Raw genomic sequence first — 17,286 nt, 5'->3', positions numbered from 1 at the left:
GTCGTGTGAAAGTTCACCGGTTTGTTTTGACTTTGCAGGACATGAGATGCATTTTCTCTGAACTTGAGAGAGTGTCATAAAGCAGTTATACGTTTTATTTATAATCAATGACAGGTTTGTGACACCGTAAGAGAGATTCTCAGTTGTCAATCATGCTTATGTGTAGACGGTGGTTGTTGTGCTCGCTGAGGGGTCAAAATAGGAACTTTAGTTTCTCAGCCTCCCGTAGGAATGTTATGCCCGCGTGGGTCATCGACAAATACGGGAAGAACGAGGTTTTGAGGTTCACCAAGAACGCGGCGCTTCCGATCATCCACTATCCCAATGAGGTGATCGTTAAAGTGCACGCTGCGGGTTTAAACCCCATCGACATCAGTATGAGGGGTATGTGACGGGTGTTCAGCCCACATTACTCATATCACTGATCTTTCATTTCTTCATTTAAAAATTTGTGAATCTTACATGGTTTAAAAGAGTTTCCTATGACAGTACGTGACATAACCATATTTCATAAAGAAATTGTTTGAACTATACCATACAGCTAGTCATTATAAGCTGGGCTTGCTAAATATTAGTTACAGTCATGTGTTCTTTATATACAAATATATTTTGTAATAGTTTTTTATTATAGTATAGTTTTTATTTTAAATTTCATATTCATTTTAGTTTGTGTTTTTGACACTATAATTTTACTGTTTATCTGTTTAACAGTATATAATTATATATTATAATATATTAATTGACCAATCAATACCAAGTATTCCTGAAATCCCTAAACCTCAGTAATAAACTTCTAAAATAAGTGGTATTTACAAATCTGCCTTAAATTTACAGAGGGATATCATTCTCACCTTTACACCAGTTTGCTTATGCAAAGTTATGTAAAAAACAAACAAACCACTTTATTGTGTTATTGTGTAAGAATGAGTCACAAGGCATGTTGGGACTGGCCAAACTTGGTCTTTATCACCATAAATGCTCCATCTCATTTTCAATTCTACTGTAAATATATTAAACCATTTTTCAAGAGTTTATAGTATACTTAAAGTTTTTGATGTTTCTTGTAGGTGGTTATGGAGCAGCTACTATGGCCATGAAACGTGACCCGCTGAACATGAACCAGTCAGGCAGTGAGTTTCCTCTAATCTTGGGTCGTGACGTATCTGGAGAGATCATGGAATGTGGGCTGGATGTGAACTACTTTAAACCAGGAGATCAGGTGCCCTATTCAGTTATGTCATATAATATTGTAACTGTAATGTACACTAATAACCCTAAACTATAAGTTTGTTTTCTTCTGTCAGGTGTGGGCCGCTATCCCTCCATGGAAGCAGGGCAGCCTGGCAGAGTTTGTAGTTCTCAGTGCCAATGAGGTAATATTTAGACTTATTTTTTTTTAGTATAAACAGATAAAAGGTTTTAACATATGGGTCATTAAAATACAGATTAAGAGCACAATACAGTCTCTACATACAGAAGTCTATTGTTCATGTGTGTGATTCAGGTATCACATAAGCCCAAATCACTGAGGCACATTGAAGCGGCATCCATTCCGTATGTGGCTGCGACAGCCTGGTCAGTCATCGTCAATACTGGTGGACTGAATAAAGACAACTCTTCTAAGAAACGGCAAGTACATTGTTTCTGTTGAGTCAAGTAGGTGCAGGTCAGGTCTTTAGTTCATCCAGTTCAAGGGGTCATATCGCATGGAATCAATTTTTTTTTCTTTTTTTATATAAAAAGTATGAAAGTCCGTTTCCACCACTGAATAAAAACCAAAAAAGGTTACTGTGGCTTTTTATCCCACATTTCTGACTTTTTTTTCCTCAGAATTGTGAGATATAAACTCGCAATTGCGAGTTATAAACTCAAAATTACATAATATAAACTCAATTGCGAGTTATAAAGTCAGAATTGCGAGATATAAACTCACAACTCTGGCTTTTATTCTCAGAATTGTGTGATATTAACTCACAAATGCAAGAAATAAAGTCAGAATTGTGAGATAAAAACTTTATATCTTGCAATTCAAATTTTTTTCTCAGAATTGTGAAATATTAACTCGCAATTTTGAGGGAGAAAAAGACTGACATGTTCTCAGAATTGCGAGTTTATATCTCACAATGTGTTATAAAGTCAGATATCTCACAATTCTGACTTATAACTCACAATTGCGAGTTTGTGTATCACAATTCTGAGAAAAAAATGTCAGAATTTTGAGTTTGTATCACACAGTTCTGAGAAAAATTGTCAGAATTTTGAGATGTAAACTCGCAATTGTGAGGAAAAAAGTCAGAATGACCCTTTGCAAAAAGCCGCCCTTCACAGTTACTGTTGCTATGTGCGACAAACAATGCCGCTCTCACTACAGTGAAAAATACATTGCGGAGCAAAGAGAAAACACACCAAAGACAAGACAGAGCAGGTTATTTCTGGTGTGAAACAAATGTCTCAACTTTAAGATGTTGTCATTTTTTAAAGAAATTCAAACAATAAATACTGTTTTGTAGCTCTTTAATGTGTTGTGACAGATCACTGTATTGCCTTATTAAGTGACACATGAAGCGATCATCTTTTTTTATCTACTTAGAGCACAGAAAAAACATGAATGAACATCAGAACGTATTTTTTTTAAACCGCAGAAAGATGTCAATACACAATTTTTCAAGTTTAAGTCCACCGAAGTTAATCTACTCTCCTGTCTGATTTGTTTGTCGGACAGAATGGCGGTTTCGACGTTATGATTGGTCAGATCACCTGTCAGTCAAGTTGTTTGTGAAGGACCAATTGTGAAATAAAAAAGTCGCAAATACTTTTTTTTACATTTCTATTTAGTGGAGCAAAAGGGCTTTCATAAAAAAGACAACTTAAACCGAGCTGCAAGAAATACTGCACTGTATTTTATTTCACGTGCTTAAATGTTCAAGATATAATCAATTTATTCCTAATGAACAGAGAAAGACTGGTTTATGTCATTATACGTGGAAAAATACGCCTTTAAACTAAAAATACCTCTTGTTGTTACTCTCTGCTTTTTATTCTGTCTTGTTCTGTCTCTTGTTTTATAATCTCCAGCCTCTAATTGATTCCATGAATTATGTCTTTGTAGTATTAACTGAATTAGCATGTACCAAAATTAGATTAGGATCTTAAAATAATTAAAAAATTACATTAACTACCAGATTGAAGCATTTATTTTATAATATGCTATGTGATGTAGCAGATTCTTCTTATTTAAAGACAATCAAACAATTATATGCAGGAAATACCACTTTGCTTGCCACACAGTGATTATTTTATTTTTATCAGTTTAGATGAATCATCATAGATGTTAAATGGTTAGTTCACCCAAAAATGAAATACAGATTGGCTCTAATAGATCTGTCCTTTCCTTATTCAGTGTTCTTATCCTGGGAGGATCAGGAGGAGTGGGAACCTTAGCTATACAGGTGATAATAATGATAAAAAAAGTTTAGCATTTTCCACTTCACGTAATCATTTTACAAAAATGTTGGAGTCACATTACAAATTATCTGTTGTATTTCTCTTTAATGAGTAATAAAACACAATCATCTGTGTGTAATCATCACTCCCCTTAGAAGTGACATTTTGATCAAGTTTGAATGTAGGTTATGCTTCTCAACAGATGGTAAAGGCCTGGGGCGCCCATGTGACTGTAACATGTTCCCAGAATGCTGAGCGGCTGGTGAGAGATCTGGGTGCTGATGATGTCGTGGACTACACTGCTGGACCGGTTGAAAAACAACTACAGACATTACAAAAGTTAGTTTATGGGAAACCAGTTTTTTGTTGGTTGAACTTGTTGATATTGAGTTTATTCCTCTTTCGTTCTCTCTCAGGTTTGATTTGATTTTAGACAATATTGGTGGGGAAACTGAGAAATGGGCACTGGATCTTCTGAAACCCTGGAACGGTGCTAAATATGTTACTCTAGTAACACCGTTCCTGCATAACACAGACCGTCTGGGCCTTGCAGACGGAATGATGCAGTCCGGAGTCACCATAGGATGCAAAGTCCTAAAGGTAGGGACTTCCCTTCCATGTGCTGAGGAAGAATAAGTGAGTTTCTTCTGCCACGAAGGCCGCCTACCATGACCTTTCAAAATAATGAATGTGTAGGTGAAATGTATGAATCACTTAAGTGTTTCCCTTAAAATATCAGGAGGGTACAGGAAAAAGAAAACGAAAATTCTAGATGAAAGCATGCGACGGAGCTCCTCCCACCCTACAAAACCAGATTTTTCTTTACTGTCTGACTATCAGAAGCCAGATCTGAGATATATATACAAAACCATAAAATTTAAGGTCTGTACAGTTTTGCATGCTTTTGAAAGTCGCTTATGCTCAGCAAGGCATGTATTTAATCAAAAGTACAGTAAAAACAGTAATGCCGTGAAATATTATTACAACGAACCATTTTCCATTTAAAAATATTTGACTTTTTTTGGCCATTACTTCACATGAGCCTTTAATTTGCTGCTGAAGAAACATTTCTCATTATTATCAGTGCTGAAAACAGTTGTGCTGTTTAAGATTTTTGTGGAGACCTTGATACTTTTTTAGGTTTTTTTTTGGATTAATAGGACATTCAAAAGAACATTACTTGTTTGAAATACAATTTTTCTTGTAACATTATAAATGTTTTTACTGTTTCTTTTGATCAGTTAATGCATCCTTGCTGAATAAAAGTATTCTTTCAAAAAAGTCGTACTGATCTTACTAACCCCAATTTGTACACTGCAGTGTAAAGATGTTTTTTTGTGTGGTTTGTTGGCAGCTGTTGATATTTTAGCAGGAAATCCACACATAAAATCAACACACACATGCCTTGTATTCGTAGTAACCTAGTACAGTTCAAATCTTTGCTCTGTGCATATATTTATAACGTAAATGCTTCTACTTTATTAAACATTTAGCAAAAACCTAAAAACTTTGCACATTTGACTTAGATTATAAATCCCGAGCAGTGATCTCACTGCAGCTGCTGATGACCCAGTAAATGTTTGAACATTTAAATATCAAACAGGGCTCTAGACTAACTTTTTGCACTGGTGCGCCTAAATTTAGCACAACATTTAGGTGCGCACAAATTTTCGACCGCATCGCATTTACAATTATTCTAATTCTTATTTTTGCATGATGATATGATGAATGGATGGTTAATTTTTAACAGCAGATTCAGCTGATCTGCACATCCCTGCACACTTATATAAGCTTATAATCACTCGTGCTTTTAAGCCAAATCGACGCTAAAAAGAATAACGTTAACTGACATCTGGACGTGACTCTCTGCAATCTCTGATATAATCGGTTGGGTGTTTGAACACCTGCTGGATCCTTGGACAAAAGTTTACAGGGGTTCACCCAGTTTAAGAAATTTCTGATCATAAAAATCTAATTGTTTACATTTTTAATGTATTGTTTTTGTTATAATGTACTGATTCAAATTAGTAACCAATAATAATTCTTATTTTAATACTTGGCGTGCCTCCCTTGACATTAAAATACAGACATCCTTACCGTCTTTACTGGGTGATTTGCTGGGTTACATTTTCAGATAAACAACATTTACCATTTTTAATAATTTTTTAACACTGAAAAAATTTCAGGTTTTACTATCCTTGTGGGGACATTTGGTCCCCACAATGTAGCAAAAACAAGTACACACACACACAGACACACACACACACAAATGAAATTGTTTGCCTGATGAAAAAAGTATGTAAAACGGGTTCACATTTTAGAAAATGTAGTTAATATTTGCGTCATTATTGATTTATCTCATCCACCCACGACCCACCCGCAAATAATCAAAATGCATTTTTTTTATTACCCGACCCACCCGACCCGCGGATTATCCGCAGCACCCGAAGATATAACTTAGACACCTGCACTCTCAGACGCCTGCACTTCCACAAGTGACGTAATTTGCAGTCTATTTTATTTTTTACTTTATTTGATATATTTATTTTTTTTTTCATCGAATCTCTCAACATTTTACAACAGTTGCCAGGTGGTGAGACAAGAAAAAAGAAACTAAATTACAATGTCACTTGCAATCGCCACCTGCACTCTCAGCTACCTGCGACGTCACTTGCGATCCACGCTGTGATCGTTAAACGATTAAAACTAATTTAGCATAACATACAATATCGTTTGACAACAGTAAGTTTTATATTGAATTTAGTCTTTATCATCTTAGTCTGTTTTGCCACATTAAGCATTTGCTGGGCAAGTATAAAAGTGAAAGTTTGCGCATTCATGGCCATATGCTTGCCTTGAAGTACATTAAATTAATAAAGTGTATTACAAATTTGATCGTTTAATGGCACTTAATGTATCTTAATACATTAAGCCATATCAAGTGTTAATGGTTTTCTACGGGAGGAAAAAGCTTAATGAGAGACTTTGCGCATTGCGTTCATATTCTGCTGTTCTGTGGCCACAGATTTGCGGGTCTTGTTTTTATCTCTTACAGATGACTTGCAGGACTCTGTTTGTTATGCTAAATTAGTTTTAATCGTTTAACGACCACAGCGTCTTGTCTCCATTGGCAACACGCACCATTTGTGTGGATTGCAAGTGACAATGCAGGTAGCTGAGAGTGCAGGTGGCCATTGCGAGTGGCATTGTAATTTAGTTTATTTTTTTCTTGTCTTCACCACCTGGCTACTGTTGTAAAATGTTGAGAGATTCAATAAAAATAAATAAAATAAAGTAAAAATAAAATCGACTGCAAGTGACATCACTTCCGGAAGTGCAGGTGTCTGAGAGTGCAGGCGTCTGAGAGTGCAGGTGCATGTCTGCAGCCAGACCCTCTATATAACCGTCATCCGCACATCACTTATTGCCATGGTCTTCCCACACTCCCTTCACTGTCTCTTGATTGACCACGATATAGGCCTAATGTGTGTCTGTTGAATTTGAACCACAGTTGTGGAGACTTTTTTTGCCCTCGAACAGCTGGTCAAACGGCAACCTCAGGGTTTTTTTTATTTTGTCGCACCATAGAGAAATTAAGTTGCACGTGCGAATTGGTCGCACTCTAGAGCCCTGTCAAACACACTTCTTTTTCACAGCCATGACCTACTTTTTTTCACATCTTTACCCTACGCTGTCCTATGTCATTTAGGAACAGAATAAATGATGTAATGAATGTTTATACTGGGGCTGTCAGTCGATTAAAATTGTATAATCTAATTAATCGCAAAATAAATTTGACTGTGAAAATACCCACAAAAGATTATTTAAAGCTATTTTTGTGTTAAATGAGAAAGTATCAAGTAGACATTACAAATTGTAGCTTTAGAAAGAAATATTCTATTTGATTCAACATAAAATTTATTACACATAAACATTTAGACTGCAACAGCTTAAACGAACATAAACTATGAAACATAAAAGAAGATCATCTGAGAAACAACTCAGTATTTTTTTGTTCATATAATGAAAGTCATTGGTAACCAAAACAGCTTTGTTACCAACAGTCTTCAAAATATCTTCTTTTATGTTCTACAAAAGAAAGGTTTGAAACGACATGAGGATGAGTAAACGATGACAGAAATTATTTTTTTTGGCTGAACTATCCCGTTAATGTTTTTATTTTATTTTAAAATATTTTATTTTATTTTATTTACTATTATTATTATTATTATTATTTTAATGAAACTCTAACTTAATCATAAAGACATCCTCGGTAAATGTCTTTATGACTCATTCACGCATTCGATTCGATTCGTTCAAATGGCTGATTCATTCAGAAAGGAAGTAAATGGCTCTCTTTATAAATGAGCCTTTGAATCATTTCAGAAACTAAACACGGCTGTGTTGCTCGGAGACGCGCAACAATTCTGCTATTGCTTCGAAGGTAAAAAGTTCTCTGCAAAAACTCTCTCTGTTGAGCAAAAACTCACAATATTGCGTTTAAAATATAACAGTATCAACTTCTTATTTACTGAACTGTAGTATAAAATCACATTTAAGCTCGTTATAGATCCGGACAAAATCAGCACTTGTGTCAGATTGCTCTTGCTGTCTGTGTGGTATCTACACATAATAAAGTTTTTGACGGGTTGTCTAATAAGTTTGTTAAGCACTGTATATAGCTACATAGTTTTATGAGGATTTGAACCGAAAATAAAGCTTACAAACTCATTTGTTTACACTCTGGCCCTTTCTTAAATTGCCAGCGGCTGCAAAGTACAACGTGAAAGCACAAGGATGCTCTGTGGCGAATTCACACATATATAAGTGAGGCATTTCAGTTGAAGAGACTGAGGAGTTGCGCGACGCACTGCACAGCATGCTCCTAAAATCTGGTTGAGTAATATATAGGCGTCAAAGCGAAAGCGCACGGGTTCATGCAGTTTGTGTGAATCTGGCGATAGATCGCCCATCCACTGATTCAAGCAGGAGAAAAAACACTTCCAACAAAGTATTCGCCACAGGGCTTAGTACGTTCTGATGAAAGTGTGTATATATATAGGCCATGGCTAAACAGACGTTTAAGAATACATTGCTTGTCTTACCAGAGAAAATTTATTTGCGTGGTGCCCCTGGGCACTTGCCCAGTTGCCCATATGGTTAATCCGCCTATGCTGACAGCCCTAGTATATACTGATTCAGAATGGATGAAACTAGAATGGGCGAAATGAAAATGAAGAAGGGTCATGAACCTAAACCTGATCACCTGACACCGTTTTGTCAAATTGTAGATGTGGAGGCAGAAGTTTGTTCAATACTAACTCTCTCTCTCTGTCTTACTCAGCACCTCAGGAAAGGAGTGCACTATCGCTGGGGTTTCTTTGCTCCAAGTGGCCCTACGCTGGATGAGATTACTGAAATGGTTGATGCTGGAAAGGTACAGCAGCCTGAGTGTGTTCGATGTGCATCTCTTTCTCTTTCCTGTCTCTTAAATCACTTCTCTTAAAGTGATAGTCCACCCAAAAATGAAAATTCCGTCATTGATTACTCACCCTCACGTCTTTCCCAAACCCGTAAGACCTTCGTTCATTTTCAAAACACAAATGAAGATATTTTTGATAAAACCTGAAAGCTTTCTGACCTTGCATAGACAGCAATGTAACTAAAACATTCAAGGCCTAAAGTAGTAAGGACATCATTAAAATAGTTGAATATGGTAGTTGTGTTGGTGGCTATGCAGGGGAAAGCTTTTGGATTTCATCAAAAATATCTTAACTTGTGTTCCAAAGATGAATGAAGGTCTTACAGAACTATCCCTTCTAAATCAGCATATACATGATTTTCAGTTTTGTTAGTTTGGGTTGTTCACACAGACAGTGGTTTACGTCATAACTCAACTAAACAGATAAATGACATCTACTTTCCCCTGCAGAATTAAATATTTCACATGAAGAAAAATAAGATAATGACATCTTTACCAGTGACGCAATATATCTGTGTTCACATTTGCATGTTTACTTGCAACTCTAAGTCTTGTGCTATTTGTTTGAACACAGAAATGAGACAGCAGTCATTATGAACTTGTGTTATGACAACCTGACACCGTCATGGTGGAAACAACAGTATGAAGCGTTGCTAACCTCATGATAGACATCAGATGTTGCAGATAGCAGACGCATACACAAGACAAACACGTCACTGAAAGTAGCTCTAGGACTGATTTGTGAATTTAAATCAGACATCTTTATCCTTTAATATTAAGCAGTATTTAAAAGAGTAAACATATACATTTTTTTTTCTCACATCTCATTTAAAAAAATAAGGTAGTGAAACATTATAGCAGCTCAACATGCAGGAAATGTCTCAGCCTGTTTCCTTTAAGCACTGTTCTGTTAAACCAGCATGCCCTGTGTGTTTGCAAACCAGCTTTATGTTTCCGTTCTCACCCTTAACACTAGTTGATGAGTATTTTAAGAAGATGTTCATGATAATACAATGATAAAAAATCTAATGTATTCATAGAGCCTTAGATTGCAGATATTAAGATTCTAATCAATTTAATAAAGAGTTGAAAAAAATCAGTTTAGCAGACCATGCTTCCTCAAGACAACACTGTAAACAGTACATTTACCATGAAGGTTACATGAACTCATTACACGTACAGTCAAAGCAAACCGACGGCTCATAACTTGGTTCTTGTGCGGGTCAAACCAGCAGTTTTTCGTTTATCAGCTCCGAGTCTTAACCACAACACCACACCACTCTCACAGTTAACCTACTATATACATCCACCACCCACTTCAGCACAACCTCTTATAGATGCAGATTAAAAGATGATATTGGATGAGATTAACATGAAACCACTAAGTCATCATCACACTGAACTGCAGGAAGTATGCGTACGGGATGTCTCATTTCATTTAACATTTGCGTTTTGTTGTGTTGTAGGTCCGTCCTGTGTTGGAGGAAGTGTTCTCATTTGCTCAAGTCCCTCAAGCCTTTGAGAAAGTAGAGCAGGGTCATGCTCGTGGCAAAACTGTGGTCTCCATCATTGAGGAGCAAAAAGAGTAGCTACATCAGCCAAAAAACACTTTTTTGCAATACCTGAAGAATTAAAAACATTTATCTAATGGCATGTGTCTTTATTTTGCTGTACAAAATTAGCAGTCCCATACATTATTTCAAATATATTAGTGTGAAATTCGTAAACAACTTGAAAAGGCAAACAGAATAGAAAGTTTCATTCTAAATGTAACAGTATATTTTGGAAAAAAAATGAGCTTGAACATATAAAAACACTAAAAGAGATTAATGAACACATCAGAAAAACTACACACAAAAACAACTACCAAAAATTCTGTATAAAAGAAAATGGAGAGAAAGAAAAGCTCTGAGAGCAGAACAGCAGATCTAGGATCAGCTGCCTTTTGAAGTAATGTGAGTTTGTGAACATGAGTGAGCTGATTCCAGATCAGCACAGCTAAGAGGAAATGTTTCTATAATGTGCAATAGTGCTTTTTTACTAATTTTGCTGAATATTCTGACAAAAAAAACATTAAGCAACTGTAAAATGATATGAGTTCCCACATTTTGTTTTCAGTGAGTCTGAATGGCAATGAATGTTGCCTTATATCCAGTGAGGTCTGTAATACCTTTTTTATTCTCATTCATCTAAACAGCAGTTGCCACCAAATGTGCAGTTTTTGCTCATGGGCGTTTAGTTCTGCAGCCAGGTCATTTTAATTAATGTGATTAATCACTCTGGAGCCACATGAAAATAATGTCTTCTGATTGGCTGATCAATTGAACACACACAAGCCCTTTACTAGCAACCATCCTGAGATGTGACATGAAAAGTTGCAGACAAAAAGAAAGCCTGTTTGAAGCTATTAGGAGCCTTTCAGCTTTTAAGGAACTAGTAAAACATCTACTATACCAAGTACTAGTAGTATTTGACTGTACTAAGTATGATTCATTAAAAAAATAATAATTTAGTCAGAATACACAGCTGGTTATAAATGGAAGAAGGTGCTTTTTGCCCCTATGAAGTGTAGTTATGACAGGCAAAGGGTAAACTGGGACATACTAGACTAACCTTGACTCTTTGGTGATACTGAAAATGAACAAGATCACTTAAAGTGCAGCTGTATACAAATTGTAATGCTAGTGCGCCCCCTTTGGTAATATCGTTGCATTGCAGCAGGACAGTACTTTGTGTTTCTGGGTCAATGCAGAATAACAGCAAAAAAGTACTAGTACTCATCAGAGTAAATAGATTCCCATCATCTTCTCAGTGCACAACAGCTGCAGATGTTACAGGTTTCTGCTAAGCAGCAGGAGTTACAGAAATGGCCTTTGTTTTGATTTGAGCACTAAAGGATTTCCACAGTCCATCTCTGGTTGGTTTTCTGCTCATCAAAGGTGTTGAGTATCACCTGGTTTTTATCATACTGTTGGCCACCTGGATGAAAAACACATTAAGAAGGTCAAATTCTTCTCAAGATTTCAACTTTTCACACGCTTCCTTAGGTTACATTTATAAAAGTTTGGCATCAGAGTTGTCATTCAAGATGTTAATATCTTTTTCTTCATTCAAAAAGAAATTAAGGTTTTTGAGGAAAACATTCCAGGATCTCCATATAGAGGACTTCAATGAGGATCAGTGGGTTGAAGGTCCAAATTGCAGTTTCAATACAGCATCAAAGGGCTCTACACAATCCCAGCTGAGGAATAATGGTCTTATCTAACGAAACGATTGGTCATTTTCTAAAAAGTATAAAAATAATTTTTTTTAACCACAAATACTTGTCTTGCACTAGCTCTGCAATGCACACCAATGACTTCACGCATTATGTATTCATGTTGGAACGGTCACGTATGGGGTGAGATTTATACAGTCTGTGATAATATCGTAATTGTTGTTTTAATGATGTGCGATTTGACATTATCGACTATATTACAAAAATCAAACAAAACACCTACAGAAAGCATGCATATGCAAACTACGTGATAAAGTCTAGTTAGACTAACTAGAGTGTGTTCTTCCACTGCATGATTCATTCCATTAAAATGCGTTTAGAATCATCACAAAACTCAAGATATGGGGGCAGAAAATGTATATTTATATAATTTCATATCAATATCACACGAACAGTGAGTTTTTTTCCTTCGAAAATCAGCATGGTAACAAATGTGATACTGCTTTTATACAACAGTTCAGTAAACGAGAGGATAATATTAAGAGGCTTATGTTTTAGACACCATATTGCCTGTTTTTACTCTATTTCGCCAACAAAAATAATTCCAAACACAGCCACAGCACTGTTTTGCGTCTCTGAGCAACATGACGGTGTTTCGTTCATGAATGAATCAACTGTTTAAATGATTCCGTTCAATCGCAATGACTCACTTACTAACACTGACTTGCTGCTGCCTACTGGGGGGATTTAATTTCAGGTTTAAAGTATCTTTTCATTTTTTAAATAATTTCAAATATCAGTATTCAACGTTTTGTGTTTAAAATATCAAACATTTATCCATTAACGTGTACATATTTATGTAAATGCCACTTCAGATCCAACTTTTGCAAAGATGAATTTTGTTGATACCGATTTCATTTGCTTGGTAACAGCTTAAATGTATTATTTTTATAACTGATTAAATGTAAGAATTTGACTTAAAAGATGGTGCACACTTTTAGAAAAAATGGCTTTACAAAGGTAAAAATGCCCATAAAAGGTAAAAATCAATTTAAACTTATTGGAAAATAATAATTTCTACCAATGCTGTGAACTGACCACCCAGAATATGAAGAATAATAAAAACTTCAGGAGTCAGCAGTCCATGGTAGTCCTTAACATACCAGCACAATGACACACTCAGCAAAATATTGTCTAATTATCATTATCGATAAAATCCTAGAAAATATCAAGATATAATTTTTTTGCCAATATCGCACACCCCTAGTCATGCATGGTTAGTTCTTTGCTGTGTACTCCAGTTCAAAAAGGTAAGGTTGGCCTAACTGTATCTCATTTTCTCCTCCAACTTCAAAATCATCCAACATCGTTTTACCTTTTTTTGTAAAGTGCGTTTGACTTTTCTTTGCACGTTCGCTTTGTAAACGCCTACGCCACTTGCAGAGCTAATGCAAAGATGAGCATTTGTGGTTAAGAAGTATTTAGTTATCATTTTTTTCAGAAGATGACCGATTGTTTCGCTAGATAAGACCCTTATTCCTCAGCTGGGATTGAGTCTTCTGAAGCTGCACTGAAATTGCAATTTGGACCTTCAACCCGTTGGGTCCCACTGAAGTCCACTATATCGAGAAAAATCCTGCATGTTTTCTTTAAAAACCTTAATTTCTTTTCAACTGAAAAAAGGGACATAAACATCTTGGATAAGGCGTTGAGTAAATTATCAGGAAATTTTAGTTCATGAGAGATTAGAATATTAGAATGATTTCTAAAGGATCATGTGACACAAAAGACTATTAATGGCTGCTGAAAATTCGGCTTTGCCATCACAGGTACTAATTACATTCTAAAATATATTTAAATAAAAAGCTGTTACTTTAAATTGTAATAATATTTCACAATATTATGGTTTTACTGCATTTTTTTTAAAATCAAACAAATGTAGACTGACAAGGTGTAACAAATTAGAAGGCCACTAGATGGCAATAAATAATGGTTTCTACTGTGCTGAATGACGTCAGTGTGGCGCTCAGTTTACACAGAAATTTGAACCACAAACAGCCTCAGTCTGAATGAACACAAACAAAAGCCACACAGCAGTGATCTTTCATCACACAGATTACTGTCACAGTTCGAGTGAATAATTTACCCTCATCTTGTTCAATGTCTCTGATCTCCTGCTATACATGTAAAAATAATTTTTCAAACTGGTCCTTTAAAAAAAAAAATTCTAACCAATGATTGCCTGTTCCAGTTGTTTGTGATGGCTGGTTAACAAATTTAAAAATACATTTTCTAAAGATGGCACTTACAAATAGTATTTTCTAGCCAAAGGAATACTTTAGCAACTCATATTGACCATAAAACCATAAAAGATTTTACCACAATAGTTTGTGGAATATTATTAGCATGTAGTTAATATTCAGTTTGGTGTTAAATGGTAGTCCCTTCATCTGTAATACAGATTCAGACACATCTTTGCCTCTGACAGGATGCTGTGGCATGTACATTGGGCGCCTGCAGAGTTGCCCGAGCAGATCGAGCGCAGTTGCTAATAAAAATACCACAAAGGTATGATGTGACATCAGAATGTGTCATCAGTAAGAGATTATGAGCTCGTCAGTGGAGGGTGCAGTTTTATGACAGACAGACACACACGCCCCATGTGCATGTGAATGTTTCTCTGTTTATTGTTTTGCTCCAACCTTTGTGTTTCATTTCATTGTCTTTTCTCTTATTCAAGTGTATAAAGTACTCACCTTTGACCTCCAGCACAAGGTCGGGCTTGAGGTTGCTGCGTATGATTCCGTCTCCTGTGATGCTCCAAAAATGATTGTCTTTGCCTGGTTCAGCTGAGATATTTAACCTGCCACCTGCCATCACCACACCTCCAGACGTCTCCACACAACAGTCCTCAACCAGCTGAAGAGACAAAACATGAGAGACGCCGGTTACGTTCGGTAAGCAGAGCCAAGATCACAGATGCACTGAGTACAAAGGTGATCAAAGTCTGGTGTACCTTGCAACGCAGTAGTCCGTTCTCATACACCCATATCTGCTCCGGACCACCAGTTTCTTCCAGAACTTGAACCCGGAGCAGCTTTAAATCATCCAGGGATCCAGACAGAGACATCATGCAGCCTGTCTCTGCACTACGCAGCCGGAAATAAACACGTTTCTGTTGAGGAAGACACAGAACATGGTCATGTTTGGATACTTTTTATTGTTTGCCTAAATCTGCTTTCATAAACTCTATGTATTATTATGTCATTATGGGTATTATCGGGCTAATTCTAGATTTACAAAGGTATGTATCTTTATGTACACATGTTGTAAATGTGCTGGGTTTGCCCTGCCTTTGAATGTGCGACTCCCAAACAATTAATTTACACACCTATGAGCGAAACTATCCAAACCCCACTGGATCTGAACACACACAAACACACACAGCAAAACACAATTACTGAGAATTACTGAGAAGGATGTGATGGTGTTTTATACCTGTAATAACGGACGCAGAGAGCCAATCTGCTCCCAGCCTCTGAACTTCTGCCAATCACCGATCTCGCTGGGATGGAGCAGGACCTGACGACCACGGAAGTTGCTGTATTCATACAACACCCAGCTGACAAAGTGAAAAATACAGAGAAAAATCAATCACTTCATGATTTTCACATCAAAACAACCATAAAAGAGAATAAGTGACACTATATTTGGTGTTTCTACACATAAACTGAAATCTGAATGCTTCAGAAATTACTCACATTCCTCCATTAACCAATAGAGAATTGATCCGCCCATCAATACCAGCCAAAGACAGGTTCAAAATGCCATCGGTCAGAACTACTTTACGTCCTCTGAAGCCAGATTTGCAGTAGAGTGTGATGGAGGCCATAGAAAACTCCTGTGATGTACAATGAACATATGTCATATATCTCTCTAGAATTATTTGCTTCCAGCATTTTAACTTTCATTTTGCTTCACCACAATCATCACAAATATTTTTAGCGACATTTGTTTTGTCAGGAAAAACTAAAAACTAAACTAAAAAGCTATAAATGTAACTACATGACAGACTGCATGAACACACTTCTGCTGAAATTAAACCTGCATTTTGGAAGTTCAAAATCAGGGCACCATAGCAGTCCGTTATATGAAGAAAAATGCTGAAATGTTTTCCTCAAAAAACAATTTGTTTACGACTGAAGAAAGAAAGACATGAACATCTTGGATGACAATTGGGTGAGTACATTATATGTGAATCTTTGTTTTGGAAGTGAACTTTTTCTTTAAAATGTAATTAGTGATTTGAATAATTAAGTTACTTATTGAGTAACTAATTTACTTTTCAGACAGAGTAATTACTAAAGTAATTTAAATACAACATTGATGATGTAATTAGTAATTAGTAATTACTTTTTGAAAGTAACTTACCCAACACTGCTATTAATTAACATTAACAAAGACTAATAAATAGTGTCATCAATGTATTGTTTGTTGTTTGTTCGTGTTAGCTAATACATTAACTAATGTTAACAAATGACAACTTATTGTAAGGTGTTATCATTTTTTTCAATTCATTCTAGGTATTCTTTATAGATATTGTTAAATGTTAATGTCTAGTTATTTAATGCAAGGCATAAAAATACATCTACAAGGTCAAAGAAAGCAATATGTGACCCTGGACCACAAAACCAGTCGTAAGTAGCATGGGTGTATTTGTATTGCATTGTATGGGTCAAAGTTATCGATTTTTCCTTTATGGCAAAAAATCATTAGGATATTTAGTAAAGATCATGTTTCGTTAAGATTTCCTACTGTAAATATATCAAAACTTAATTTAAGATTAATATGCATCGCTAAGAACTTCATTTGGACAACTTTAAAGGTGATTTTCTCGATTTAGATTTTTTGCACCCTCAAGACTGCAGATTTTCAAATGGTTGTATCTCGGCCAAATATTGTCCTATCCGAACAAACCATGCATCAATGGAAAACTTTCAGACGATGTATAAATCTCAGTTTCAAAAAATTGACCCTTATGACTGGTTTTGTGGTCCAGGGCCACATATGCAGTGATAAGACAGCACATGTCTGAAAAGAGTCCATCCTCACAGCCTTTTTTTCAGCTGGACCAAATTCAATT

General features: G+C 36.0%; 2 protein-coding genes across 3 annotated transcripts in view; one reads left to right on the top strand and one right to left on the bottom strand.

Moving 5' to 3' along the window:
* Positions 1 to 19: 19 nt before the first annotated feature.
* On the top strand, positions 20 to 10,574 carry rtn4ip1 (reticulon 4 interacting protein 1). The gene is made up of 9 exons (XM_051133006.1): positions 20 to 384; positions 1,068 to 1,219; positions 1,305 to 1,373; positions 1,505 to 1,629; positions 3,401 to 3,449; positions 3,647 to 3,783; positions 3,861 to 4,044; positions 8,789 to 8,881; positions 10,393 to 10,574. Exons 1-9 carry the CDS (start codon positions 153 to 155, stop codon positions 10,513 to 10,515), a joined length of 1,164 nt encoding a protein of 387 aa, XP_050988963.1. The 5' UTR covers positions 20 to 152; the 3' UTR covers positions 10,516 to 10,574.
* Positions 10,575 to 10,777: 203 nt separating this feature from the next.
* crybg1a (crystallin beta-gamma domain containing 1a) overlaps positions 10,778 to 17,286 on the bottom strand; it is a 49,387-nt gene continuing 42,878 nt past the window's right edge. For both annotated transcript variants that reach the window (XM_051133004.1, XM_051133005.1), the window contains 5 exons: positions 15,905 to 16,044; positions 15,642 to 15,765; positions 15,160 to 15,318; positions 14,900 to 15,062; positions 10,778 to 11,905 (listed from right to left, as the gene is read on the bottom strand). In XM_051133004.1, coding sequence (XP_050988961.1) covers positions 11,817 to 11,905; positions 14,900 to 15,062; positions 15,160 to 15,318; positions 15,642 to 15,765; positions 15,905 to 16,044 — 675 coding nt within the window. In that variant the 3' untranslated portion in view covers positions 10,778 to 11,816. The remainder of the gene's footprint in view (positions 11,906 to 14,899; positions 15,063 to 15,159; positions 15,319 to 15,641; positions 15,766 to 15,904; positions 16,045 to 17,286) is intronic.

Source organism: Labeo rohita, chromosome 17 (assembly GCF_022985175.1).
Source record: "Labeo rohita strain BAU-BD-2019 chromosome 17, IGBB_LRoh.1.0, whole genome shotgun sequence".
NCBI lineage: Eukaryota > Metazoa > Chordata > Actinopteri > Cypriniformes > Cyprinidae > Labeo > Labeo rohita.
The sequence above is the reverse complement of the archived record's forward strand: the minus strand, read 5'-3'. Positions and strand labels throughout refer to the sequence as shown.